We start from the raw sequence: 27905 nt of genomic DNA, 5'->3' as shown, positions 1-27905 counted from the left end.
GCGGGGGGCGGCGGCGGCCTCACCCCCTTGAGGGCCTGGCGCGTCGGGCTTCCGTTTTCCGGTGTGGCGTCCGTCTCCTCCGGGGCCGGCGGGCGGCGCGGAGGCCTTCGGGCGGGGCGGGCCTCCCACGCTCCGGAACGCAGGGACCCATGCGCTTGACCCCTAGGCGCTCCAGGCCCAGTCGAGCTTCGCCCCAGGGCCGCCCAGGGCTCCGACTCCACGGAGGGTGAGCGCCGGGCGCGGCGGTGGGGTGGATTCCACAGACCCCCCCCAGACCCACCCCAACCCCCACCCCACCGGGCGGACGGAAAACCAGGCGAAGCTGCTTTTCTTTGCGAGAAGCAAGCATTCCAGGATGTTTGGCGACTCGAAGACCTCCCTAGCTGGCGGGATGAATGGGAAGAACCTACCTTACGTTAGTTATTGAATGAGGCGGCGTCCTTGTCGCGGGATGCTGTGCTCGCTGGAATATGGATATTCAGTGGTGGTCTGTCATTCACTTCTCTCATCTTTGGCTAAGATTTTGCATTTGTATTTGAGGGCGGAAAGAGGAATTAAATGTTCCACTTGGGGTGCAAGGGGCATGCAAGGAAGAGGAACGACGGGCGGCCTTTCCTACGTGCAACGTTTTGGTGGGTGAACAGAGAGGACAGTTGCAAATGCGTGTCCCCTCAGTGCACTCAGCTCTGATTTTGACAGTCGTGAGGCATGTCAAAAGTTGGAGGTTGAGGCAGACATTTCTGCACTTCTGGCTGGGAAGATGAACCAGGTTTTCTGAAAGCTGTCGTTTTTGTTTTTCAAGTCGACTAAAGGCAGGAAAGGGATGGCAGTGAATAGAAAGCAGCGGGCCAGGTTCTGGTTAGCTCAGCCGGAGCAGTGTCATAAAGGGGTTTTTGTCTCCAACACCCAAAGTTTAAAGCTTTGAGCCTTAAAGAGTTGGGTATTGTTGGTCAGTTTTAACTGCTCAAAAGAGAAATGTGTCAGACGTTCTTAAAATTAGGCAGCGAAGTTTAGCTCCTGCGCTGATCTCCAGCACCTACTTATTCCGTCTTTTCAGTGACTGGGTGGGTGAGAGAAAAGACACAAAGAGGAATGGTTTTCTCTCGTTTCTCTCCATTAAAATGAGGGCATAGCCTATCTTTGGTTAAAATTGAAATTTCAAGATGGAAAGAAAAAAATCTTTCCACCTTTACTCTTGACCCTGAAGAAAAGACTCTCGAAGAAATATCCGAGAGAAAAATTCTTTCCTTCCTAGGAATGCTTGCAAAACTGAACAAAGAAAAGAAAGAATTAGTAAATATCCTAGGCCATTTGCAGTTATTTTCAGATAATTTCTCAAATGCTTAGGGTTATATGACAATAAGGTGGGAGAGAGGTTAATAATACAGGGTCTTAGAGATTACAGAAGCCAGGAGTCTGTTTTGTCCCAATCCAGGTCTGGAAGAATCTGATTGTCAGTACATAAAGCTTAACTTTTCTATCTACATAACATGAAATTGCTTTTAATCTTCACATTGAATTCTTTAGAGGGAAGCACAGTAGATTATACTCCACACATCCCGGGCAGCTTGGACTGTGTTGTGTGTTAAATGAGTTACATGAGTTTGCCAGCTAACTAACCTTGTTAAAGCTGTAATCTCTCTAATTCCATGAGTTTGACTGATTTCCAGTTATTCATTCATGATATGACATTTGGCTAAAATTTGCTGGAGTGTTAATGCCTGAAGAAATATAAAAAACCCAGAGAATACTTTGTACTAAAAGGTTTGATTATCTTATAAAGGAATCCTTTATCTAATATCAAACATATAAAACAGGTATAATAGAATTAAATTACTTTCACTACAAAACATTTCATTTTTCATACTATGTTGCAGGGAAGTCTTCTAAACAGCTAGCTCTTTTGGTACATTTAGAATATTTATTCACTTTTCAAGAAATCCAAATACAACCCACCTCTCTAAGAGGTTGCGTAAAATATGCTTAAATAATCAAAGTGGTTAAATATTTCCACAAGTATAAAGCAAATTGTGTTAAGTAAGTTGATCTCGTCACTTCTAGTGGTGCTTATTGATTATTTAATTGTCCTATACAGTGACAGAAGGAACCAAGAACCTCAGGAAAAGCAAATACTGCAGGAAAGTGGCCCCCAGGCCTCAGTAGGTATGTGAAGGAGATCACTAGTTATTCGAGGCTTGTGTCATGTAGTAGTCTCATTGCTTCCATTCTTGCTCTTGTGGAGATTTTAGGAAACTTAAAACTCTTAGATAGGAGTATGTACATTTATACTTAAAAGAAATGTTTTCTTAAGTATAATAATAGGAGCAAGCTCTCATGTTGGGATTAGTTGAGTTTTGTACCTGCTAAGAGTGGTTCCTGACATGCAATGAGCCCCACATAGGTATTTGCTGTTTATTATTACTATTCATGAAAATCTGTCTTAACCTCACATCCATTCTGCATCTGGACAGAGGAGCATGTTTTCATTCTGGTAACTAAGGATGATCATTCTAAAGGAAACTTCTGAACTTAGATTGAGAGAAACCCTTACTATGAATCTAAAAATCACAGTGACCATAATATAACTTTATTTATATTATAAATTTATATGCAATATTTTATTAGGTTGTAATTTAATAATATTATTGATTAGGTAATACATTTCAATACAAAACCAAAAGGTATGAAAGAGTTGATTAGATTTGTGGAACGACCCCTGTTGCTACAACCTTCAGCTGTCTAGTGTCCTTTCTTCCCGTGAGTGTTCCCAGGATTACCAGTTCCTCGAGCGTTGCCAGATTATTTTTGTGAAGTGCCTGGATATGTTTTGATAGAATGTTTTAAAAACTGCACATACGATCCATTCCCTGTGGTACATATGTGATTGGGGGTGGGGATCCAGGAGTTTCCATCTCAGTAAAGGGCCATTGGCATGATTCTTCACCAGGGCCATGTCCTTCACCTGTTCATCAGTACATGAAGGACACTGGCCTACTTGCTGGACTTGGGATTCTGGGACTCAGACCAAGCTCTTTGCCCAGGTAGCTGCATGATTTATTTCCTCACTCTGTTCTGCCTCTTCTCAAGGTGATCCCTTCTGAGAGGCTCTCCCTTTATCCTTTACTCTTTGTTATTATACTCTTTGTTATTATTGATGGCTCTGAGTGCCTGGTGTGAGCCTATACATTCATGGCTGTTTGTTGATGGTCTGTCTTCCTCTATTAGAACCAAGCACTATGAGAGCAGGAAGTGTGTGTTGCTTTACAAATCCCTAGGGCCTAGAACAGCTTCTGGCCTAGAGCGGACCCTTGGTAAATATTGTTAAACAAATGACATTTGGAAAAAAAGCTGTTTTAAACAGAGTTAGATGGGCTTATTTACTACAGGACTTTTCAGAACCTTTAATAAGTCAATGTACATAGCACAAGTGGAGCAGGGCAGGTGGGAATCAAGCTCTTCAGCATAAAATCAAAGACAGGCATTGTGCTTTGGGTGACAACTCAAACACTGAGGGAAAAAGCCACTGGTAAGAATGTTATTGGCAGTTGAACAAAATGGATTTACAAGTATCATTTTGAAAATGCAGGGGAGAGTTTGTACCAAAATATGGTAATAGTTCCATTGTTAGATGTAAATGCATACTGTCCTTTTAGTTTAGAGAGAGAGAAAAAACAAATTAGGATTTCTTGTGTGTTCAGTTATGTTCTTGCTTCTCTGCCCCTGCGTTCCCCATAAGGTCTTAAGTTCCTTATGGATTTCAAAGAGCCCAACCCTGTGACTTGGGTTTAGATCCTGCCATCTGACACATGACAATCCCCTTTAATGACTGGAAATAGGAAAGCTCTGAAGATGGATATCTGAGTCCTGGGGGCCTGGGGTCTCTGTTCAGGGTAGCGCATCATGACCATAAGGGACCTGTCCCACACTTGAGTTTGCCATAGTTGTCTGTAAGAGAGACTTTGGGAGTTGTCTTTGCTCCTTGAACAAAAGAGAGTTAATTACACAAATGTCTGGCTTTGTAAAGGCCATTTGTTCCTGGGCTCCAGGGAGAGCAGCAGCTGTTGGCAGAGCCATGGAGGACTGTTGATGTCAGGCCCAGTCTCTGCAGATAGAAATAGCGAGCCTTGTGGTGTCATCCATAGTTAGGAGGTAAGCCCCTTGGGGAGCTAGTGCAGACAGTGGTGAAGGCTTAGGGGAGCTGGGACTAAGGGAATTAGGAATGCCTTTCTTTTTGCTTAAAAAAAACAGGAGCAAATTATCATTTTTCCAAGGTCAGACCAAACCATAATTCTACATAATTAGTTACCTATAAATGGCTGGAAAAGAGAGTAGATGAGAACAGTGATGGAGGTCTTTGATTCTAATTAAACATCTTTTTAAGCTGTTTTTCCAGAGCTCGTGTAATTTAGATCATCAGTAGACTCTAGTTGACAGATACTCTTTTGCAACCAATTTTCCTTCTTACAATGAAGGGAGGCGATGGGATACTATTATGTGAGAATGCCTAAAATCTGCATTTTTAACAAGATCCCCGGTGGGTGGTTCCTGTGCACATTAAAATTTCGAGGGGCTAAGGACCTGGACCAGCAGTTCTCAGTTGTGGCTGCTCATTGGAATACTGGGCAAAACTTTTAAAACTTGCCCGGGATCCATCTCCAGAGATTTATTTATCTTGGCTCTGGTGTTCTTGGGGCTCAGGGCATTGGTATGGTGTTTTAAAAGCTTCCCAGGTGATTCTAATATATAGCCAGGGCTGGGAATCACTGCCCTCAACCTCAAGTCAGACACTATTAGGTAGATACCTAGGTTCAGAATGCATGAAATCTGAAAGCAAAAACATGCCACAGCTAACTGGACATACCACTCTTTAGGGTTCATAAGAACATAACCCATTCTATATTGTGGTTCTTACTGGTTCATTCGCTGTTTTGAAAGACCTAGATGATAGTGTGTGATATGGAACACTTGACTGGGCTTGGTAGTGCCTGGTTAGAATATTCCCACTCTAGTGATGAATATGGGAGTTGGGACTGGGGAATGGCCCAGTGGAGAGAGTTGCACTTTATATTTTTAACTCTGCTGCCAGAGAAATAATTTCAAAATTTGAGTCAGATCATGACACTACCATTCCTCTTCTCATGGACAACTCTCTCCAGTGGCTCTCCATTGCTCCCAGGGCACATAACAGCCAAGGCCCAGTGTTGTCTGCCCACATCTTCTCTGGCTCATCTCTAACCATGCTCTGGAAACTCAAGCCAAACATGGCCTTCCTTCAGTTACGCAGGGGTCCCTAGCTGGCTCCCTCCTATGCCTGGCTTCTGTTCCGTGCTATTCCCCAGACCTGAAATCCTGCCCCTTTTCTTCCTTAGGTAACTGTACTGTCCCCGACTTCTCCCCCCAGGTCATGTCCCCTTTTATTTTCCTCCTGCAGCACCACGTCCTGCCTCATACCACTTCTTGGATAGATTCTTTGATACGTGCAGGTCTCTCTGTGAGGACGTGAACATGTGTGTTTGGTTTGGGATTCGGCGTTACTACATCCCTGCACCTATTCTGTTGGGTAGATGAATACATCTTATGCAATGAATTTGATAATTATTTTTAGGTAGTGTCCTTAAAATTACATGCAGATGTATATCTGCTTCTGTTGGCGTGTCATGTGTTGTAAACTATAAAGATATTGGACCTGAGGGAGGAGGTGTTTTGAGAAGAACCAGGCTTCATTTTGCTGGTTCTAGTTGGCTAACATAGCATGCAACTTGGAGATCAAATCCCAGTTTATCTAAATTTTTCACCAACCCACCTTGACAGCTTTTTCCCTGGAGTCTGTGTATAATTTGTGAATTTTCTTGCTATAAGACTACAAGATAAAAAAAGTGTTTACAAATTAGATATATCTCTCCACCCTGGGCTTTACCACTGGTATGTGCCTCCTGTTGTGATGAAAGCGTCCATGTGTAGTACTATATTTTCTTGCAGGCCCCAGGTAAACTTGCCTCCTCACCTTCCCCAGTCTGACCTGTGTAGGCTTGAGCAGGGAAGCACCTGCTGCTACTCCTGTATATATCTGATGTAGGAAACATGTAATCACCCAGGTGGAGTAGCAGCAACTCTGGGACGGGAGGGGATTAAGGCCAAGCAAGAGCATGAAGGGCCTCCAACCTTTTTTGTAACACTTTATTTCCATAAAAATAACTCAAGTACAGTAAAGCTGTTAGAGCTGAGTGTCTGTAAATCGGTGCTTATTATATTATTCTTTCTACTTTTAGTTTTAAGTATTAAATCATTTTAAAAACTGAAAAGTCATGAAGACAGATGTATTTACCAGATATTCAGATACATACTGAATTTGTCACTTCAGCCCATTCTTTCCTGGCCAGGAAAATATTGCCCCTCTTTTCCCATACTTCACAAAGTGGTAAGGAAACTTCAGTTGGTAAATGTGAAGTAGAAAAAGTTAAATGGCAGAAATAAAAACAGCAGGGTCCTGGTATATTGGTGGCATTTTCTATATTTTATTGGTTTTTATTATGAACTGGATACATACCTTTTCTAAAAATGTTTTTAAAATACAAAATTATGCCAAACAATAATTCTGCATTACATGTATGTGTGTGTTAGTATGTGTATATAATCACATATATTCACACATATATAATTTTTTTAACAAATAAGATCATACATTTAGTTTTGCAGCTTTCCCTTTTTTGTTTACTGATATATCTGGATACTTTGGATCTGTGTCATTGGCGTATCTTTTGGCATAGAGTTTTATTTAAAACAACTCTTTTTGGACTTCAGCAGGATTTCCAACCTCCCAGCCAGTATGTTTTAAGTTGTATGTCTTCCCAAATGCATGTAAGTGCCATGACTTATAAAATGTAATTTTGTTTTCAAGTAATACTGAAGCCCTAGTAGCTTTGATTATTTTCTAGTCTCAGTTAATGGATATTAAATATACAGCTGCTCTCATGTGGAGACTGGAGAAGTATTTTGAGGTTGAAAGAGGAGCTCAGTTTGGGAACTCTCAGGAAGAGGGTTAGGCAAAGTGTTTTCTAAAGTTCCTTTCAACTCTTCTTTTTCTAATAAATTTCTTGGTAGATGTCATCATTCAACAAATGGTGATGGTTGACTTACTATGTGCCTTGCACTGTTCTAGTTTTTGCTTACATTCTAGGGGAAGACAATGAACCAGGGGAAGCATTTAGGCTGTGTAGGGTGTAGTGAAAGATGTGAAACTAGGTGAGGTGATGGAGAGTGGCTTTGGGAGTGGGCCAACACATCTGTCAGGGAGAGTCAAATCTTCCCCTGCTGTGCATGGGATCCAGGGCAGGAGCAGGCCCTGCTGACCTCAAATTTACAGAAGCCCAGTGGCCAGGAGAGATTGCTCCCTCTTGGGCTGCCTGTGGCCGACCAGGAGATCTGCAGTAGGCCATGGTGATCACTGGCAGGCCTCTGCCTGGTCTGGGTGGCCATACTGAAGACACTGGTAAGGGCCCGTGGCTTTACACTCTTCTCAAGAGAAGGTTTTGTCAGGGGGTTCTCCTGCTCCCTTCTGCACAGAGTAAGTGTATCCACGTGTGTGTGGTGGGGAAGCCTGAGTGGCTTCCCTTGTTTGTGTTCACTGTTCACAGCACTGAGCAATGCTGCAGGCCACTCAACACTAGGCCCTCTTTCTCAGCCTCTGAATCTTTCCAAGAACTAGTACACAGGGGCAAATGCCTCTCCATTTAGGTTGCATGCCACCTGCTGGGTGTCTGTCTCCTTTTTCAATCCCCAACCCACACTGCCTCTCCCCTCCCCTCTGTTAGAAAGGCCTTCCCCTGGGGGTTTCTCAGTGAGGCACTCCCACTGTGACCAATGGGGTTGGACCCCACTGAGCATCACTATCTTGGAGGGACATGCTCAGTGGACTCATGACTGTGACTCCCTGCACTCTGGGCATAGCCTGTGCTTCTCTTGTCTCTGAAAGGGAAGGGTTAGTAGCTTGAGTCACCTGGGATGTCACGCCTTTCTTTTCCTCTCTTCTGAGGGCAGACTACCCTGTCACATTAATTTCTGGCCACCACACTCAGAGGGTATATATATGTAGATTCAATTGGAAAGTCACAGGGTGCTGAGGCACCAGCCAATATATGTTATAGAGGGTCTGCTCCAGGCCAGGTGGTCCTCTGTGTGCATTTTTTCATTTAATCTTCATGACTGCTCTGGTCTCAGAGATAGAAATCCAAGGCTCCAAGAGGCTAAGTCACTTGCTAAGTCACTTGCTAAGTTGACCGCCCCCCCCAAGGCTCTCTGCCTTGTGCTATGCTGCCTCAGAGGAAAGAAAGGGGGACTTGGTTTGGACAGGCCAGCTGGCTTCAGGCAGGTTGAGAGGGACTGGCATTCCCCTTGCTGGGTACTATTGCCAGGTAAAATACAGGACACCTAGTTAAATTTGAAATTCAGAGAAAGTAGGTAGTTTTTTTTTGTTTGTTTGTTTTTAAGTATGTCCCATGCAATCTTTGGGGCACAATTATACTGAAATAGTTATTTGTTATTTCTCTGAAATTCAAACTTAACTGGATATTCTGTGTTTTTGTTTCATGTAGCAGTCCTACTTGGGGACTCAGGAAGCACACTGGGCCTGATGTATGGTCAGCTGAGGATGACACAGTGTGATGCACAAGCCACCCTGGAAAGGCCCAGGCTGCACAGTAAGTGGTGAGCACCTTGCTATGGCGTGTGCTCAGGTGTAGGCCATTTGGTGGAGGACATTTGGGTTTCAGATGCCTGGTCCAGTGAGATTCTGAGAAGAAAACACCGTTGCGATGAGGAGAGTTGGCCACATGTGTCCTCACTGAGCTCTGTCCCATCCAATATTCAGAGGCTCCCTGACGTCGTTTGCCATCAGCATGTGTTGAGAGGACCAGCTATCCCCATCGGCCAGGAGTGATGGATAGCCTCAGTCAGCTGGTGGACACTAACCCAGCCAACAAGGTCTCCTTTAGAGGTTTGGTTTGGCTTGAAGAAGCACTGTGTTAAAAGTGACGTGAAACACACATTTTTCTTTCCCTTACTGAAAACCAACTGTGACTTCCTGGTTCTTTATATGTCTCCTGCAGCAGAGTGTGACTTGTGTGACCTGCTCAGGACTGACGTGGCCAGCATCTCTCCTGGGCAGTGAAAGCATGAAAAACACCCACCCTCCAGATTCTGCACATGCCCTTGCAGGCAAGGGAGTGGAAACAGAGAAGCTTCGATGTTCATTTATCCTGTTATACAGATTCCCTAGGTGGGGCTTCATCTCGTCAAGTCGGAGTTCTCAACAGCCTGCTTGTAATTGCCTAGTGTGACTTCTGCCCCCTTGGGAGGACTGCTCCTGCCCCCCTACTTCCAGGCCCTGGTGGGTGCCGGGTGTCAGAAACACATTTTTATGTTAGCCTGGGCCAGAAAGGAGTCAGGAGGCAAATCTGCAGAAGTAAAATCTTATCAGACATTCTAGAACAGATGGAAATGGCTGCCTTCCATTCAAATTGACTTAATTATCAAATTGAAAAGTTATTATTAATTTAAAATAAAATGTTAAGTTAAATACTGAGTCAAAATACCCAGTGTATCAAAAGATTAAAAAAAAATATTTGTATTGATTCTATTAAGTGAAATCACCTATTCTTTTTATTACCTTTTGTTTAATCGACGTCTTTGTAAGCAGCAGGTACCTTCTGCTTGTGTTTTCTAGGAACAATCACCGAATGGCTGACATTTGACAACATGCACCACCAGTGGCTTCTGCTGGCCGCATGCTTTTGGGTGATTTTCATGTTCATGGTAGCCAGCAAATTCATCACATTGACCTTTAAAGACCCTGATGGTATGTATGCTACCTTGGGGAATGGCTTTGGCTAATTCACATTTGCCTGTGATGTTGTTCCTGGGTACATGCACGAATGACTCCAAGGACTTTCATGCCAGAAAGGACGTTGGTGGTCATGGCATCCAAATCCTTCATGTTATGAAGGTGCTAGGGGGAGGAGGAAAGGGACAAGAGGGCCTTTCCCAGCACCGGCCCTGGGGGTGGGCAGAACTTGCTCAGTCTGTGGGTTCTTTGGCACCTCCTCCAAGGCATCCTGAAGGCTCAGGACCTGGGAATGCACCCTGCTTGATGGCGGTGTGATATGCTGCCGTGACCGATCAGCACGCCTATGCCCGCTGGTGCTTCCTGGTGCTGGCCATGTGTACGAAGTTCACCTCAGTGCACTGGAAGGAAGGTGATTTAAATATGTATATGTCAGATTGTCTCTGAAGATTTTTAATTCCCCTTGACTTGATGTAGCTGTTCAGATGAGGACACATAAAGCCCAGCCGCAGCAGAGATGCTTCTAGGTCATGCTCCTGTCCTTTGCTTACTTAGGCCTTAGTGTTTTTTCTAGTAAATGGATGTGCTGCTTGCTCTGACAGCCTCTAAGACTGACCTGGACATGGAGAGATGCTGAGTGATCTGTGAAATGCTGGGTACGTGTAAGGGGGTGTGGTAATGGTCTTCTTGAACACTGAGGCTACTCTTTTCAGTGGCAGGTGAGGTGAGGCACAGGGGAGATGAAGGTTCACAAGCGGCTTTTGGTTGGACTAATGTCTGTCTAAGAGGGAGGACATTTGTGACTGGTGTGCATAGCATCTTTATTCTGCACAAAACTTTGCACGTCCTCTTCCACATGGCAGCTCTTAGGGAGATTAGAGAAGTATCCACATGAGCAGTTTTCCTGATTTCCTCTTTGCAGCTGCACGAGCTGTGCCATCTGTGTGACCAGCAGGCTGTAGGCCTGGCTTGCCCAAGAGCTCCTAGGTGTGTCCCTTCCATGCTGAGGGCTGCCCTGTGCCCCCATGTCCTGCTCCTAGTCTCTCTGTCGCCCCCGCCGACTATCCAGGAAAAACAAAGTTGGGAGGCAGATCTGCAGGCAGAAGAGGATAGCCCTGAAATCAGCCCCAAGGGTTGTTCTCAGCTCCACAGTTGCTGCTCAGTAACAGTTATTTGGCCCTCAGTGCTTGATGCCCCAGCAGGCTGTCACCACAAGTACCTCCTCATCTTCCAGGGGCCCTCATGAGAACCCAAGTGTTGTTTCACAGTCTCGGGAAGGTGATGTCACACCTGCCCGTGTCCAGGCTAGCCAGAAGCATCAGGGATAATCACGCTAACCCCAGGGATCAGGACCTCTGTCCAAATAGCAAAGGCCCACTCTTGGAGTGTTGTTGGAGTTCGAGACCATGATCTCAGCTTGACAGTTTGGTTGAACTAAACTGTGCTGCTCCAGCTCAATTATGTGCTGCTCCAGCTCAATTATGTTTCTGAGAACGGCAACCCCTTGTTAAGAGTTAGAGTAGCGTTTTTCCTCCACCCCACACCCACTCTTGCACCTCAGAAACCTTGAGGAACTTTGTAAACCTTGCTGCTTGGACCCAACCAGAGACCAAATAACAGAATCTAGGTATGGGGCCAGTGGAGAACCCCAAGTATAGAACAAAACTGGGAATTGAAAGCTGCTGAGAATATGAAATGCATGTTACTAAGACCTACACATTTTATTCCTGATTCCTTAAAATGTCACCTCCTGGTAAGGCATTTAAAAGGCAGGTCACGAGGTTGTTTATGGTTTAGTTTACTTTAAAAAGTAGGAGAATAGGGAATGTATTTATGAGACTTCACCAAAAATAATTAGGTGTGTTTCGAGTTTTAATATTCTCTGGCAGTATAGCCTCTCTTTAGAGGCTGTAGTACCTCATCCTCAGTGGTATGTGATAAATGAGGTGTTGTTTTGCTTATATGTAGCAAGTTTTATGCTGAGTGTTTTCAAAGAACTATAGATGCTCAGAAGGTTTTGTGAAGGGGAGCATAAAATTAGAGGGAAAGAAGGGAAAACCTATGGAGAAGGATGAGAAGCTTTAGGATTTTGAACCTGAAAGAAGATCTGTGCTTGACCTCATGCTGCGCACCTAGTCTCCCCAGCCCTGTAAGGTGAGCTGTACTTCCTTGCATCCTTGAAGTGTGATGGGCCACGTGATTGGTGTGGTCAGCGGACCGGAGCACACTGGTGTGGACCACTCCACATTGGGACTTCAATGCACACTTGACCCCACTCCGCTTTTGCTCTCAGGGAAGCATGGAGAGGCCCCCCCAGCCAGGTCCCTGGTGACGGCGATGTCAGCTCCACGTTGTGCAATGAACTCAGGGTTAGAACCCATTGTCGTTGGGTCCACAGCAGAGCCACAGCATGAGCAAAGGAACCACTCATTCTTCGATCATAGTGGGGGTAATGGCGTCTGCTAGAAATAAATGGTTGATAGCAAAGCAATGGAAAAACCAAACCACACATAAATTATGCTGTCAGTTTTATCTGAATCTAGTTGAAACAAGGTCGAGGGGATTTGGGGAGGAAATACCAGGAAGTTTAAAACCAGAAAAATGTTAAAAATTGGCAGATGACTGGCCGTTGTGTGAGATGTTCCACAGCTACCAAAGGCTGTACTGTGTGCTTCTGAGTGTGTAAAATAGGTGGCTTTTCAAAAATTAATTGATAAGTCCATTGCTTAGAATTCAGGTTGCATTGTCCTGTCTAAAATGTTTTTAAAAAGCTTAGATTTCTGTAAGACCCATTAAACCTATGGCAGAGCTAGGCATTGCAGTGCTAGTAAAAGACATTGTTGGAACAGGAAGTGACCAGACAGGAGCAGAAAGTGACTTTTTTATTAGTGCTTTGGGGGGACAAGGTTGTGGAGGAGGGACAGACGTTGGTCCCTCCAAGTGCATTCAGCACTTTGGGCTGATGGCACTGATGTTTTTGTTTAGTTTTGCACGGCAGATGGCACTCTGTCCTCATGGCAGGGCCAGAACAGCTCCCGTGCACAGCTTCAGTTAGGTTGCATTTTAACTCAACCAGGGAAAGGAAGGGTAGAAGATTTTAGTGGGATTCATAAAGGTATGTGGCAGAGAGATTCATTTTGGGGTCAGATAACTTCCCAATGGAGAGATGGGATTTCTATTGTTGTCTGGGCCCTGGGAGGATGCTTTCATCCTTCCTGTGCAGGGCAGGTGTTCTTCACAGCTGTGTTGGTTGAGGAGTGGGACATGGGAAGTGAGGCATATTCAACAGCCAGGTGGGGCCTGCAGGAGAATTTGCAAGGTGCTGGTATTCATGACTTAAGAGGTCTAGGTTTTGATATATTTTTAAAAAGTGAACTGCACCTTTGTTCATGCATTGTTATGCTGACTTTTATGCTTTTATTTGATAGCTGTTTTTTCTTTCTAATTATGTATTAAGCTTTGCAAAATTTTGAACGTAAATGTTTCTTTGATTGTAGAGATCTGAAAATTATCTTCAAATTCTGCCCTGAAGGTTTTCTAGAAACCAGTTTGCTGTAATTCTTACTCTGGAATTGCATTTTGTGAAATTCCTCTAGTCTCACCTCAGTTTCCATGGATTTTTAAACGAAAGAGTAAGCACTAATTAAACTGGTAACTTGATTTTTTTTTTAATTAAACTTTTTATTTTGCTGTTATTGTGGAGTCGCATGCAGTTGTAAGAAGTAACAGAGAGCATTCTATGTCCCCTGACTCAGTTTCCCCCAGGGGTAACATCTTGTAAAACACAGAGCAACTTCACAAGCAGGATTTTGACATTGATGCAATCAAGATGCTGCACACCTTCACCACCATAGGGGGCCCTTTCATAGCCACACCCACCTCTCTCTTCTCACCGCCATCCCTACCTGTTCTTCCCAGCAACCACCGATCTCCTCCATCATTTTGTCATTTCAAGAATATATGCAGTACATGACCTTTCTGGATTGGCGTTTTTTCACTCAATATAAAAACTCTCTAGGGATTCATCTAACTTGTTGCGTCTATCAGTAGTTTGTTGCTTTTTATTGCTGTGTAGTATTCAGTGGTGAGTGTATCTGTATTTGTTTAACTCTTTGGGCTATTACAAATGAAGCTGCTCCAAACTTTTGGTGTAGTGTTTTGAGTGAACGTAAATTCTCTCGGATAAATGCCTGGAAATGCAACTGTTGGGTTGTGTGGTAGTTGCATGCTTCATTTTTTTTAAAGAAACAACAAAAATATTTTCTGGAATGGCTGGGCCATTTTACATTACTATCAGCAGGGTATGAGTGATTCAGTTTTCTTTGCATCCTCCCTATCATTTGGTATTTTCAGTGTTTTGCAGTTCAACCATTTTGATAAGTATGTAGTGGCATCACACTGTGGTTTTAATTTGCATTTGCCTAATGACTATTGATGTTGAACATCCTTTCAAGTGTTTATTTGCTACCTGTATATCCTCTTTAGCGAAACATCTGTCCATGTCTTGCTCATTTTATAACTTTTTTTTTTAACTATTGAATTTTGAGAGTTCTTTTCATATTCTAGATACTTCTTTGTCAAATATGTGGTTTGCAAATATTTTCTTTTGTCTATATAGCTTGTCTTCCCATGCTCTTTATGGGGTGTTTCTTAGAGCAAATTTTTTATTTTGAGGAGGTTTATTTTATTGATTTTTTCAAAGATTTTCTCCTATGTTTTTAAAAACGTTTTATAATTCTTATGTGTCTATAGATGTCCAATTGCTCAAGTACCACTTGTTGAAAAGACTTCCTCTTCTGAATTACTTTTGCTCCTGTCATACCAGCTGGGCATATTTGGGTGGCTCTGTTTCTGGGGCCTTTTCTAATCTGTGTGTCTACTCCTCCATGAGAAGATGTTCTGACTGCGCTGTCTCCTAGCCTACAGTGCCAAACAGGAGTTCCTGTTCCTGACAGCCATGCCAGACATGGGGAAGTCTCCAGGAGAGAATCACTTTCCTGAGGAACCGAAGGTGGGTAAAGCCAGGAGGAGAGCAATATCCCCTCCACCCTGTCAGCAGAGGAGCAGGGCTGCCTCTTCACATTCTTACCTGTGCTGTTTCCCTCTCACCTGCTCCCTCCCTCCAGCCACACCAAGTCCCCCACTGGTTTATGGACACTAGCCTCCTCTCCATCTGTGCACTCATCAGCTTTTTCGACTTACCATCGTGTTCTGTTTTGTAGGCACAGCTTTTGTCACTCTGCATGTTTCTCCTCATCTTTTAGCTTCTCTTTGGGAGAGGCATGGTCACATCTGTTTTTATGTCCTTCACAGTGCCTTGTCCATTATGAGTGCTCTGTAAATATTGATTGTGCTGTATTCCTGACCAGCTGAGAGTGAGCCTTCCCAGAGGAGTGGGGGGCGGGGGGAGGGATGTTAAGTAAGACCAGGAGACAACCAGGATACAGGAAGCCTCTCTGACCTAGTTTTAGGCAGAATTGCTGCTCCCCCAGCCTGGGAGTGCTATGGAGGAGAGAGCTGAGTTTAGGGAACAGGCTGATCATCCAGAATTGCGGAGTACGTGGCAGAGCCCCAGGCTGCTAACTTGTACCCAGCACTTACCTTCTGTGACATTCTGATTCCGTATCTTTCTCCTTAGGCTCCTTTTGCACATAAATTCCTAATCTACCCTTAGCCACAATGAAGGACACCCTCTTGAGGTCCCCTCTCCCTTGCTGATCCCCATTCTGGGTCCAGAAGGCTGAGGTTGCAATTGTGCTGAAAGAATGGAATGGGTAGAGCAAGCTCTAAAGGTGGATATCAGCTTAGAATTAAACCACAGAGAAAGGACAGTTCCTGTGTTTGACTTGCAGTGTAAGGACAAGTTAGAACCTAACAAAGTCTGGAAAGCACGCACCTGGTCAGTGTAACGTGCTGTTAGAGTTAACTTTTGTAGGACATGGATGAAATAAAGATCAAGCCTACCCAACTCATGAGATGGACCTGGAATATGGTTTTAGGTCGAGGTGATCCAGGACAAGGAAAGAGTATGGCTGGACTACAGAGACTAGGAGCAAACCTGTAGGAAATATGGGGGCGGCTTTAATAAAAAGAGTGAAAGAAATTGATGTTTAGTGTCTTGGATTAATAATAATACAAAAGTAGGGTAAGAGTTTTGCAAGAGGAATGAAATGCTTTGAGACAAAGGTTCTACTAGAATGCCATGACACTGAAGGGACATACTGTTCCGCAGTCACTCTTGGTGATGGAGGAACACTCTTCCTGTAAAGACAGTTGGCTTACAGGAGTCATTGTGGTTGAAAATACTGTACTTACATGTGCCTTACAGTTTGCAAAGCACATTACTGGGTTTGAATATGCCATGCACATCAGGTGGTGGGCCCGGGGTTTCAACTCAGTGTTCTCTGTCTCCTTCTCTTCCTACCCCATCCACTGAGTGTCATAAAGTTCAGATGCAAGGAGAAGGAGGTGGGGAACTGTGGTCAGACCCAGTTCTCTGAGACCAAGAGTCATCAGATGATGTTAAACTCAGCATATGTTTCCCAAAAGGAAGGTGGTTTAGGAAGGAGATCAGGTTGCAGAGATTACCTTTAAAAGTTTGTTTTGTACATGTGTGAATGGAAAATAGTACAAAATAATATCAGACATTAAAATTGGTTTTATACATTTACAAGGAGAAAAATAGAATGATATCAGTCTGTAAACACAATTGAATAAGAACAATTTTTCTTTGTGTATAATGTTTAAGTTGGAAGAGAAGTAAATTTAAAAATGATGGAGATTTTTTTGCAATTTCTCAGTAGAACCTATTTGGAAGCTCTGCCCCGTGATACACTGGTCTTTAGTGTCATCTGTGATGGGAATTAGATCTGAAGTGTAAAAGCTGGAACAGACTAAGGAGAAGAAAGAGAGAGACTCTCTGGATAAGTGAGCAAGAGTTGGGATCAATGAAGGAATGAGGTTAAACTAGACCGCATTTATCAGAGCAGAAGCAAATGCCTGGTGCTGATCCCTGGAGCTGTGCGAGGCCAGGGCAGCAGGCCACGATGTGCTCTTTGGGGTGGAACAGAGGCCACTGCAAAGGAGCAGAGCGGGGCAGGTCTGCGGGTGCTACTCTTACTTCCACAATGTCTTCGCCTCAGGAAGTAGCCGTTAGGAATCCTCAAGGCATCTGTCCTCCACTGGGGGACCAAGGAAGTTTGGTCAAACAGGAGAGAGCAAGGGTGGCCGTGAAGAAGAAGGAGGGGGCCAGGTGGTGGGGTGGACGCTGTATTGTCCTGATAGTTCCAGTATCCTTGTTCTCTCATGTTCTAGAAGACTTACATCTCCCATTTTGTAACTGACTCAGTCCCTCGGGAGGACAGGTTGTTACAGCTGTCCCATAAATGGATTGCTTGGCAAGCCGAGAGCATTTTAACATATAACAAGGGCATTTTGGTCCATTTAATAAAATGATTTTAGAGGGAGCATCTGCTTTTAAATCTTGAGGAGAAGTTCTGTGTAACATTAAGGGAGTAAATAGATGTAGTAGCAGAAACATTTCAAAATGCTCAGAAACAGGACCATAACTGGAGATGGCCAACGAATGGAATTGGAAGAAACAGCCTCCCTAGTCAGAATTGCCTCTCCCTCATCTCCTACTCTCCCACACACACAGTCGTAATGCGTGTGCACGTTCACGTGCGCACACAATGACGTATGTGTTCTTACTCAGCAGAGGCTTTCCTGGTGTCTCCACAAAACACTGCAACTGTATCCAAGCATAGAGTAAAGACTTAGTAAATATTTGTCAAATGAATGATTCTGCCACCTGACAAAGCAGAGGAATTAATAAAAGAGCTCTTGTATTATAGATATTTTAAGTTATAAACCAGTCCCAAAGGGTCTGTGCCATTGGGAACATGAGCTTTTTAATAGTTTTTGGCTTTTGAAAGCCAGCCTTTTTTTGAGAAGGAAATCCAGGTGAGCCCATCTTGTGTCCCTTTTCCTTGTCAGCTGTATGATTCATCCCAGTGACTTACTAGGCAGTGGAAAGGCCCTGAAGAAGGCGTTGGAAAGTGGCTGGAAAGAGTGGTTGTCACTCTGTAGAAAAAGGAGGGGAAGAAGATGAGAGGCCTGTGAATGATAAGAAAGGGACAGGCCAGTCTTGCAGGGCAGTCTGGAGGGGCTCGGGTAGAGGCTTGTGGCTTTTACCTAGTGGAAGATGGAGCTGAAGGAAGAGAGAAAAACGCTCTGCTGTCTTTGCAGAGCTGCCTTTTGCTGCAGAAAATACCTAAATGCGGTAAAAACAATTCACAGAGGATGTTGAAGTGTTTTCTAGAACTTCCCAGAAGTCTTCATAGGTGCCCCTCCCCTAGCCAGTATTTTTTAATCAATTTTTTATTTAAAAAGTAACATATGGTTTTATATTACTTTTTATATTTAAAAAGTCAAAAGAAAAATGTCAACTTTTATAAATTTCCTTTTTAAAAACCATTCACCGAGGTGTTATATATGTTCTCTATGACTCCATCTCATCAGGATAAGCACACAGTTCTGTTTCTCTATACCTCAAGTTAAGAAGGGCGGGATTTTGGTTGGCAGCCCATTGTACCAGAGTTTAGCCCTCATGGGCAAATGCTGGAGTACCTGCTCATACTGGCCTCCCAACTTAACAAGACTTCTCCTTCCTTCTTAACTGAGCCCCACTCCCACCCAAATGCCATGAGCAAAGGCATTTCCTGAGCCAAGGATATAGACAGAAAGGTCTCGCTGTATTCCAGGCAAAGTCGGTGAAGAGACCCACACTGACATATCTTGGCAAAACATTGTAAATGCTAGAATCATAGGAAAAAATAATACAAGCCCCCTAGGAATTAAAAATGAGTTGCCTACTAAGAAATGACAATTGAGTGTAGACTTCACCCCACAGTATTCAATATACAATGAAGTCTCTGCTCAAGAATTGTGGGGAAAGCTGTGACTCAAGTTATTTTCGCTCGAGTTGTATTCCATGAGAAGGCAACATAGGACCTGTCTTAGCTTCATGTGAGCTAGAAGTGACACCAACTACACTGTTGTTTTTGAGGGGGAAAAGGTGTTCAAAGACCTATTTCAGGTAACTCAGATGGTCAAAACCACACTTTAAAACTGGAGACATCTCAATAAAAGGAGTACATCCCTTCCCTCATGCAGCCTGGACCCCAAGCTCAGACACCCAGCCTGAGGCTGTGCTCCCAGCTCTCCCCATGGTCTCGGAGCTCATGGTGGCAGCCAGCACACTGGCCCTTGCTTGGTTTTAGCCCACTGGCTTGGTCGACGGAGCTTTCTGGCATCAGAGCCAAGCCTTCACAGTTCATGTGGTGGATCTTCTCACCTGGTTTGATAACTCCTTGGAGAATAACCAGTGCTGGCATGCTCCAGCATTTGCTCACAGGGGCAGACTTCTGTATGGCTGACGTGACTGCCAAACAAAACCCTTCCCCTGCCCTTACTTAGCACTACGGAGAGGTACCATCATGTGCTTGTCACTGAGGAAAGGAGTGCACTTTTAAAACACACCGAATGACCCAAGGTTGATTTTTGTTATTGCTTTGTTAGTAAATCAGCTATTCTCTTATACCAGAATATCTTCAAAACACTCACTGTGTGTGTGAACAGCTGTGCTTAGGGACAGTCCACATACGCATACTCAGAATCACATGGAGGGAAATGCTAGGAAGAATGAAGGGGACAGAAACTGGCCTTCACTAAAATCCCTGAGTGAAAAGTATCTTGCTGTTTCCAGGAAATTATGTGTCATAATGCCATCAGCGGAGTGACAGGAAGACAGCCCACACACACGCTCCTCGGTTTGTGCAAGTCGAAGATGAAAGAACAAGAGCAGTTGCCGTTTCTGGTTGAGCTGTAGCCCAGTTTATCCAAGGATCCTGCATGCCAGGCCCCTGAGGGCGAAGCAGGCACCACAGAGCCCTGCGGTGTCTGTGAGGGCAGCACTCTGCATGAGTGTCCAGCAGGAGGGCAAAGAGGGCCTCCAGGGGACACCCTGTTTTCTACTAATGAAGCCCTGTGCCCCTTTTGCTGCCCTGTTATTTGCAGCCTACTGGGAAGATGCTTTCGGATAGCCGGCTGACCCCGCCCCTGGTGTATATGGAGCGCCTGGAGCTCATCCGAAATGTCTGCCAGGATGAGGCCCTGAGGAACCTCTCACACACCGCCGTGTCCAAGTTTGTCCTCGACCGCATATTTGTCTGTGACAAGCACAAGATCCTTTTCTGCCAGACTCCCAAAGTGGGCAACACCCAGTGGAAGAAAGTGCTGATCGTATTAAATGGTGCGTGCCTCAGCCAGTGTGTGCCTGTTGTGCCTGTCAAGGTTTGCTCCGTGAAGGTCACCTTGGCCTGGATGAGGGAGGGGCTATAGGAAGGGTTGTCTCCTGACAATGCTGGTAACCTTACAGAATGTTCTTTGTTTTTCCTATTGGTGTCATACTTTAGAAGTTGGTGGTGTTACTTTAGATACTGATGTTTGCAAAGGCTACCCCTGAGGTCACCATCTCCTCTGTTTCCATAGCAGAGCCCCCATCTCAGGCAGCCTGCCCACCCAGCAGATCCCTTTTCTCTTCAGAGTCACTGTGGTGATCCTCACTGGTTACTTGCTCTGTCCTCAGAAGTCAAGGCTGTACACCCACTGAGCTCCAGGAATCTGCCTCACGATTGCTTTTCCTGTAGTGAGAAGGGCTCACACTCAGTGCCTGGGAGGGGAACCGTGCCAGTGGGTGTGGAGGCCTCTTCACTCATGGACAATAGGTTCTATGCCACTTGAGTAGATAGAAACAGTCCCCATTTTATACCGAGCATCCATAGTCGGAGGATTTAACTGACTTGCTTCAGGAAACCTGATGTTTTCTCAGGAACATATTAGATCACTGAAAAGTGGCCTCATACAGTACGTGTTTTGACTACTCACCACTGTTTTCAGAAAATGTGTTTATTAGTTTAAACTCCACTTACTCTGAACTAGTCCAAGATAGCTACGGGCTTTGTCTGTTGAGTTTAGTTTTTAAAGAAATGGAGTACCACTTGACAGCAGTGTGACTCTTGGGTTATGAATCAGACCTGGGAGCATCGTGGAAGGTGGCCCTGTGTCTCTGTCCTTCAGGCCCCCACTGCTGCTGCTGTTCTCAGAGTTGCTGGTCAGAGTTTGCTGTCATTTGGCCTTTTCACTGGTTGATTGGGGGAGAAAAAAGATACTGGCCCCATTTTCTGGTATGCTTCTTGAGTAATCTGACAGCATGTTGAGACATCGTAGAATGAGGTTACAAATCAAATTTAAAACAACCGTTATGTGAAAGTACAAATCTGCCACCACAGTATGAAGCCTTAGACTTTAAAGGCGAAGTAAACATTCACAAGAGCAGGACAAAAAGAAGAGCAGGTTTGTCAGGTGATGTAATAGAAAAATGAGCAATCCTCGTGGCTGTCTTCCATCATCCCTAGACACACATGAGCAGGTCCAGGAGCAAAGCCACAGAGCTGGTTCGTTTTATAGCCATCCTTAGCACTTTTGGACTGGTGCTTAAATATTTGGGGGAGGAATGAATGAAACAGACAAGGCTGTGGCCACTGCCTAGGTGGCCCAACAGAGATTCTTCTAACTAGACTCCGGCTGTGACAATAGCATTAACAGAGATGGATGTGAAGGTTTACAGACACTTGACTAAAACCTCTGATGATGACACTTTATTTTCACTTGTCTAAGTTGAGAAGAGAAAAAAACCTGCCCAAACCACCAATCCAAAGATGAGCGTCCACCCCCACCCCTGCCACCCCACTTCCATTCATCAGCCTGGTTTGGGACACTGTAGCTCTTGATCCTACTCTGCCTTCTCCTTAGTCACTCCTTATCCTCTTTGACCCCTGCTTCAAATATGTCACATCAATCTCATGACATTAGTTAGATTGTTCCAGCACATCTCTGCCACTTGCCAGTCTAGGTTGCTGTGAGGTTACCCATCTCCCCCAGTTTAACAGGAGAATAAGTGCTGCTGGTTTCAGGCATACTCTTTGCATTCAGTAATCTTTCTTTCAGGGCAGATTTAACCCAGTTTGGGTGTGTTGCCACAAGTAGGTATTGCCTTTATTTCTACCCCATGCTGCCTCTCTCTCTTCTCCCTAACTCATCTGTTTCCTCTAGGTAGCTTGTGGATTACTTTCTTTACTTTCTCTTCCTGCCAGCAGATGCAGTTGGAATTCAAAATCCCCAGATTTTGAGGATGGCTTGTGGGGAACAGGAGCCCATGTTAAGAGACGGGCATCTTCTTTAAGGGTGGCACTGAGATGGCCAACTCACTTTCTCTTCTGTTTACTTCCCAGGAGCCTTTCCTTCCATCGAAGAGATCCCTGAAAATGTGGTTCACGACCATGAGAAGAACGGCCTCCCTCGTCTCTCCTCCTTTAGTGATGCAGAAATTCAGAAGCGGTAGGGCCTGGTTCCCACAGGGAAGGGGATTTTGATAAAACCAGAGGCTCCTTCTGTATTTGCCGTGTATCCCAAAATGCTCCAAGAACTCCCGGGAGCTGTTGGTTTGTGTTGGCTAGAGACAGCTGAGCATGTGCCCAGTGTTTAGTGCATTTAAATTCACAAATCTTGATGAGAATTTCAAAACGTCTCTCTACCCTCACTTTCATGCAGTCCTTTATTTTATTTTTTTAAATTAGTTTCAAGTATACAGTACATTGGTTAGACATTTATATAGTTTATAAAATGATCCCCCTAATTGCTGCTTCTCTCTTCTGGTTTTCCAGAATATAGCCAATATTAATACTAACTGCATTCCCTATGCTGTGCGCCCCATCCCTGTGACCAATTTGTATATCTTTAACCCTTCACCTCATTTTCCCAGCCCCCTCTGTCCGTCACCAAATTGTCCACTATATTTGTGAGTCTGTTTTCAATTAGTTTGTTCTTTTTGTTCCTTAGATTCTGCATATAAGTGAAATCATATAAGTGAAATCATACTCTGACTTATTTCACTCAGCCTAATAACCTCTAGGTCTGCCCATGTCACTGCAAATGGAAGGATTTCATTTTTTTTAATGGCTGAGTAATTTCCATTGTATATATGAACCATAACTTCTTTATTCAATCGTCTGTTGATGAGCATTTAGGTTGCTTCCATATCTTGGCTATTGTAAATTGTGCTGCCATGAATATTGGGGTGCATAGATCTTTACGAATTATTGTTTTGGTTTTTTTTGGATGAATACCCAGAAGTGCAATTGCTGGGTCAAAAGCTATATTTATTTTTAATTTTTTGAGAAACCTTCAGACTGTTTTCCATAGTGGCTGTACCAATTTGCAATCCCACCAGCAATGTATGAGGGTTCCCTTTTCTCCACATCCTCGCCAATACTTATTCTTTGACTTATTGATGATAGCCACTCTGACAGATGTCAGGTAATATCTCATTGTGGTTTTAATTTGCATTTCTCTGATGATTACCAACCTCGAGCATCTTTTCATGTGTCTATTGGCCATCTGTATGTCCTCTTCGGAGAAGTATCTGTTCAGGTTGTCTGCCTATTTTTTAATTGGATTGTTTGTTTTCATGCAGTCTGTTAAAATGAATGTTTGATCATTTTCTTAATAGAAATGAGTGGTTGATTTTGTTCTGCTTTGGTTGTGTTTTATGGACTCCTTACTGATTATGATCATTCTCTCATGAGAAAGGGATTTAGGTGGCAGGGAAACCCCACTTAGTTTTTCATTTTTCTCAAAGTCATTATACCTGCTTCCACAGTAGCTGCCCAGGAGTGGTGGCAGGGATAGAACCTAGCACAGATAGCAAGAGACAGACCCCAGCGATCACAGTAAGGATGAACAATGGCGTTCAAAAAACTACTTAGCTGATAAATTGAAAAAATCTCTTTACTAGACATGAAATGTTCCCAAAGAACAAGGTTTAAAAAGAATAAGAATGTCAGGGACCAACCGAACTTTGACTTCTCGTTCTTCGCCTTCTTTTCTTTGCTTCTGGCCCTGGTTACGCTGTCTTCCCAACCTGTACCAAACAGCTCTTGAGTGCCAGGTCAAACACCCTCCTGGTCAAGGCTGCCCTGTTACCCTCTAAGCATTCACTGTCTGGGGATTTGTGAGAGCAGAGCACTGAGAGCCATTCTGGGGCAGAAGAAGCACACCATAATGACAGCTGTGTCCTCATGTTCCTGCTGTCATCATCACTGCTCTAGGCCCTTCACCAGCACCTTTGCACTACCACTGCCGCTACTGGCAGCTTTCCCTGCCAGCTGGAGCCTGGAACCTTGCTCTTCATCTTCTCCACCCCTGCTCCGTGTTTTTCTTTCTCTTGGTAATTTTGAATTGAATTTTTAAAGATATACCCTTAAAGTAACTTTTTCTGGCCTCAGCTGTTCTAATTCATTCAGTGTTCCTGCACTTACGATTTTCTGCCCAGGAACAAAACTTTTCAGTATTCTTGAAATTTTGAAATATTCAAGTAAAACAAAACAGGTTAAATGATGTTTTCAAAGTGGCCCCAGGATTAAAAACAGGATTGGCTTTCAGTGGTGGTCGAGTGTATTATGTAAGAGATGCATGTGGTACACTTGTTTCAGGGCTCGGCCTGGGTGAGGGTTCAAGAAACAGCAGCTGCTGCTGCTCCAGCTGTTACTCTCCACTCCTCCCACCCTCACAACCATCACCACCAATAGCATTGGCTTAACCTCCTGTTTATCTTCTTTTTTTCCCTTAGCTTGAAAACATACTTCAAGTTTTTTATCGTGAGGGATCCCTTCGAAAGACTGATTTCTGCTTTTAAGGATAAATTTGTTCACAACCCTCGCTTTGAACCTTGGTACAGGCATGAGATTGCCCCAGGCATCATCAGGAAATACAGGCGGAACCGGACAGAGACCAGGGGCATCCAGTTTGAAGATTTTGTGCGCTACCTCGGGGACCCAAACCACAGATGGCTGGACCTTCAGTTTGGCGACCACATCATTCATTGGGTGACATATGTAGAATTGTGTGCACCCTGCGAGATAACGTACAGTGTGATTGGTCACCACGAGACCCTAGAGGACGACGCCCCATACATCTTAAAGGAGGCTGGCATAGACCACCTGGTGTCGTATCCCACCATCCCACCAGGCATCACCGTGTACAATAAAACCAAGGTAGAGCTCTACTTTCTGGGTGTCAACAAACGAGACATCCGGCGTCTATATGCCCGTTTCGAAGGGGACTTTAAGCTCTTTGGGTATCAGAAGCCAGATTTCTTGCTAAACTAATGTGTAGAACTATGAATACAAGTGTCTTTGTTAGACCAGAGACTAAGCAGGTGGAGATCCGAGCACAGAAATGACGCTTCCTCCATCATGCTCCTTTAAAGACTCTCGTGTCTCCCATGGACCTGCGTGTGCCTCAGCCAGTGAAGCTGCACCCTGACCATTATGGCTTAGTTTGAACATCTGGTGTACTGAAGGCCTCACCCCCTTAGAAGGGGAAATAACTAAATATTTGCTGTCTAACAGATTGGGAGAAAAATTGTATGGCATTAGGAGTTGTTTCCTTCAGCTGTCAAGGAGGCAGGTGCAATCGCAGCTTCCCTGGTGATAGGGTGGTCTTACCTGTCACTGAGAGACTGCAGGGATGGCACCAAACTATCAGGAGACATGAGAAGCTGATGGCCTACAGAAATCACAGGGGCTAATGCAGGACCACATCTGAGTAATAAAATTACAACTCTAGCTTTCATCCTGGCGCTGCTATATTCACAGGCAAACCATTCTTTCCACAGCTGTGAAATTCAGGGGTGAGCCAAGGGCACTTTTTGGCAGTCTGTCTTTCCAGAGTACACGCCTGTATACTGCTAGTCCCTGTTTCTGAACGTCTGCCTGCCAAGTGATTATCTTATTCAGCCCAATAGATACCATTTTGGAAAGTGAGGGCAGTATATATTCTTTCAACCTAAGAACATTTCGGGGACCTTAAAGGGAACATGGCATGGAAAAGGAAGAGCTGGTTGGGTTCTGGAGCTCAGGCAGCTGTAAATTTAGGTGTGTCCATCCTGATTATTGTCTCCTCTTGTCTTTGTGCCATCTGGATAGCGACAGGAGCTTCTCTACCTGTGAAGGCCAGCACAGGCAATTTGCCAACATTGCAGAGTCAGTGCAGTTTACATGTTTTATTTTTTCATCTCAGCAAAGTGCTCACCACCGGACCCGTTTCTGATAATGCTGTCATCCTGGACTCTAAGTTGGATAATGAGGTTCACCAGCAATAAAACCCTGGGCCCAGGCAGCCTCCAGTAATACATCTCCCAGGCACTGAGGAGCAAGCCATGGCCACCATGTCACATGCCATCTGACAGTGAGGGCCTTTGGGATACCGGACAGTTTCCCTGAGAAAAGACCCAAGTGCCCAACTCAACGCAGTGCCCATGGGCCCAGCTTTTCTTCCAGGCAGCCTCAGCCTTCTCTTTCTCAGAAGGGCTGCCTAAGTCTGTAAATGTGAAAGTAAAATAAAAATATGTGCCAAACCTGACATGCACTACAGTTCCAGGGAAGGTTTTCTGTGGCCCTGCATGGTCCATGAAGTCTGGCAATAGTGCTGGGCAGTGCAGGCCTGCTCTGGTGGCTGCTAGTGACAGGACTGTGGAGGGGGGCAAGGGGGTAGTAAGGCCTAAGTGTGACTAACCACAACCGACGAAGGGCAGTCCATGTGCTAGCCTTTCATCCTCAGCTGATGCAGAGGATGTAACATGAGTTATTTTTCTATAAAGTTTTAGCAAAGTCTTGTTAAAATTATTTCACACCCAATGAGCTGATTACCAATTTGAAATGTAACTGTGGATAATGTATGTCAATTGGAGGCCTTAAGGTTATTCTTAATTTTAAAAAATACTGTTTTATTTCAGGAGTAAAGGTTGGACACCAGGGTACCCCCTTTACCACCTAGCCCTCTAGATTTTAGATTTAGGTCATTTTTCTATAGCATTTGGGTCATTTTCCTAACAGCTTTTGCCAAACAACAGGAGATCACCGGAACATCTAGACATTTCACAGTATGTCCAAAACATGCTTTCCCCACCACCACCACCACCACTCACTATAGCCTCTGACCATGCACAGCACCTCCTACCAAGAATCACACAGCTTCTCATCCTCCACTGCAGTCTTCCAGGAGGAGATGGGCAGCTGGCCCTCTGTTTTCTCTTTGTCATCCATGTTATCACGGATGGTAGTTTTGCTCAGTATTTCACCACAGTGTACTGTGAGTCTCAATCTTTCAAGCCTATGCTATCTTTTTTTTTTTTTTTTTTCCATCAAGTTTCTAACCACTAAACTGTTGTCAGGTATTTTGAGTTTCTGTCATTGCAGCTCCAATATTCGGATATCAATTTCTTTATTAGAGAAGATAACATTAGCTGTCATAACAAATGTCAAGATTTCAGTGATATAATACCTAGATTATTTTTTGCACACTTAACCCAGTGGTCTGTTCCTTATAGGCGGGGGTTTGGGCCTTTTATGACATCATTGTGTCCAGGAGCCTCAGGGGCAAGAGCACAGAGGAGCACGGGGGTTGTTATTATGGACCAGTTGGGGAATTGTGTTCTATTTCATTCTTGTGGCACAGAGGAATTTCAGAGGGAACTGAGAAATATAATTCCTAATTTAATAGACATTTCATAGTGACAGTTCCAATTTGTGGTGGACATTAACAAATTGATAATAACTCCTTATATAAGTATAGCACTTTATAAAGCATTGTAATGTAAATGATAGGAAGTAGACATATAAGGTTTATGATCTCCATACCATAAAGGGAGAAATGGATTCAGAAAAGTGAACTTGCTCAAGATTATACAACTATACTTCTGGTTTTAGGGCCAATGTGTAAAAAGCTTGGAAGTTGTCACTCCTTACAACAAGAAAAAAGTTAACAAAACTGAAAATAAACAGCTGTTCTTGTGTTCATCAGAGCACCAAGGTTATAAATCAAACTGCTATCCTGAAATCTGAAGAGGGGTGAATATTCACAGCTGATACCAGCTTACATAGAGCAG

The 27905-nt window shown here is 44.2% G+C and overlaps 1 protein-coding gene across 22 annotated transcripts; it reads left to right on the top strand.

Annotated features, from left to right (window-relative positions):
* Positions 1-33: 33 nt before the first annotated feature.
* On the top strand, positions 34-26380 carry CHST10 (carbohydrate sulfotransferase 10). Of its 22 annotated transcripts, none has more exons than XM_036224365.1 (8): positions 34-226; positions 541-632; positions 8592-8696; positions 9722-9853; positions 14758-14849; positions 19916-20150; positions 22192-22297; positions 24588-26380. In XM_036224365.1, exons 1-8 carry the CDS (start codon positions 150-152, stop codon positions 25123-25125), a joined length of 1377 nt encoding a protein of 458 aa, XP_036080258.1. In that variant the 5' UTR covers positions 34-149; the 3' UTR covers positions 25126-26380. The 22 variants fall into 22 exon arrangements, with proteins under 22 accessions (XP_036080258.1, XP_016012771.2, XP_036080269.1 ...); XM_036224367.1 differs by lacking the exon at positions 34-226 and having other exon boundaries at positions 279-632; positions 24588-25011; positions 26039-26380; XM_016157285.2 differs by lacking the exon at positions 8592-8696.
* Positions 26381-27905: the final 1525 nt, after the last annotated feature.

The sequence above is a fragment of the Rousettus aegyptiacus genome, unplaced genomic scaffold (assembly GCF_014176215.1).
Source record: "Rousettus aegyptiacus isolate mRouAeg1 unplaced genomic scaffold, mRouAeg1.p scaffold_m13_p_7, whole genome shotgun sequence".
In the NCBI taxonomy this organism is placed as follows: Eukaryota; Metazoa; Chordata; class Mammalia; order Chiroptera; family Pteropodidae; genus Rousettus; species Rousettus aegyptiacus.
This window is presented reverse-complemented; position numbering and strand designations above follow the sequence as displayed.

What these genes read in the sequence shown, in the direction of transcription:
- CHST10 (XM_016157273.2), top strand. Translation starts at nt 428, where the DNA reads ATGAGGCGGCGTCCTTGTCGCGGGATGCTGTGCTCGCTGGAATATGGA. An exon ending in AGTGCTGATCGTATTAAATG is followed by an intron (nt 20,151 to 22,191) that starts GTGCGTGCCTCA and finishes TTTACTTCCCAG; the next exon opens with GAGCCTTTCCTTCCATCGAA. An exon ending in GATGCAGAAATTCAGAAGCG is followed by an intron (nt 22,298 to 24,587) that starts GTAGGGCCTGGT and finishes TTTTTCCCTTAG; the next exon opens with CTTGAAAACATACTTCAAGT.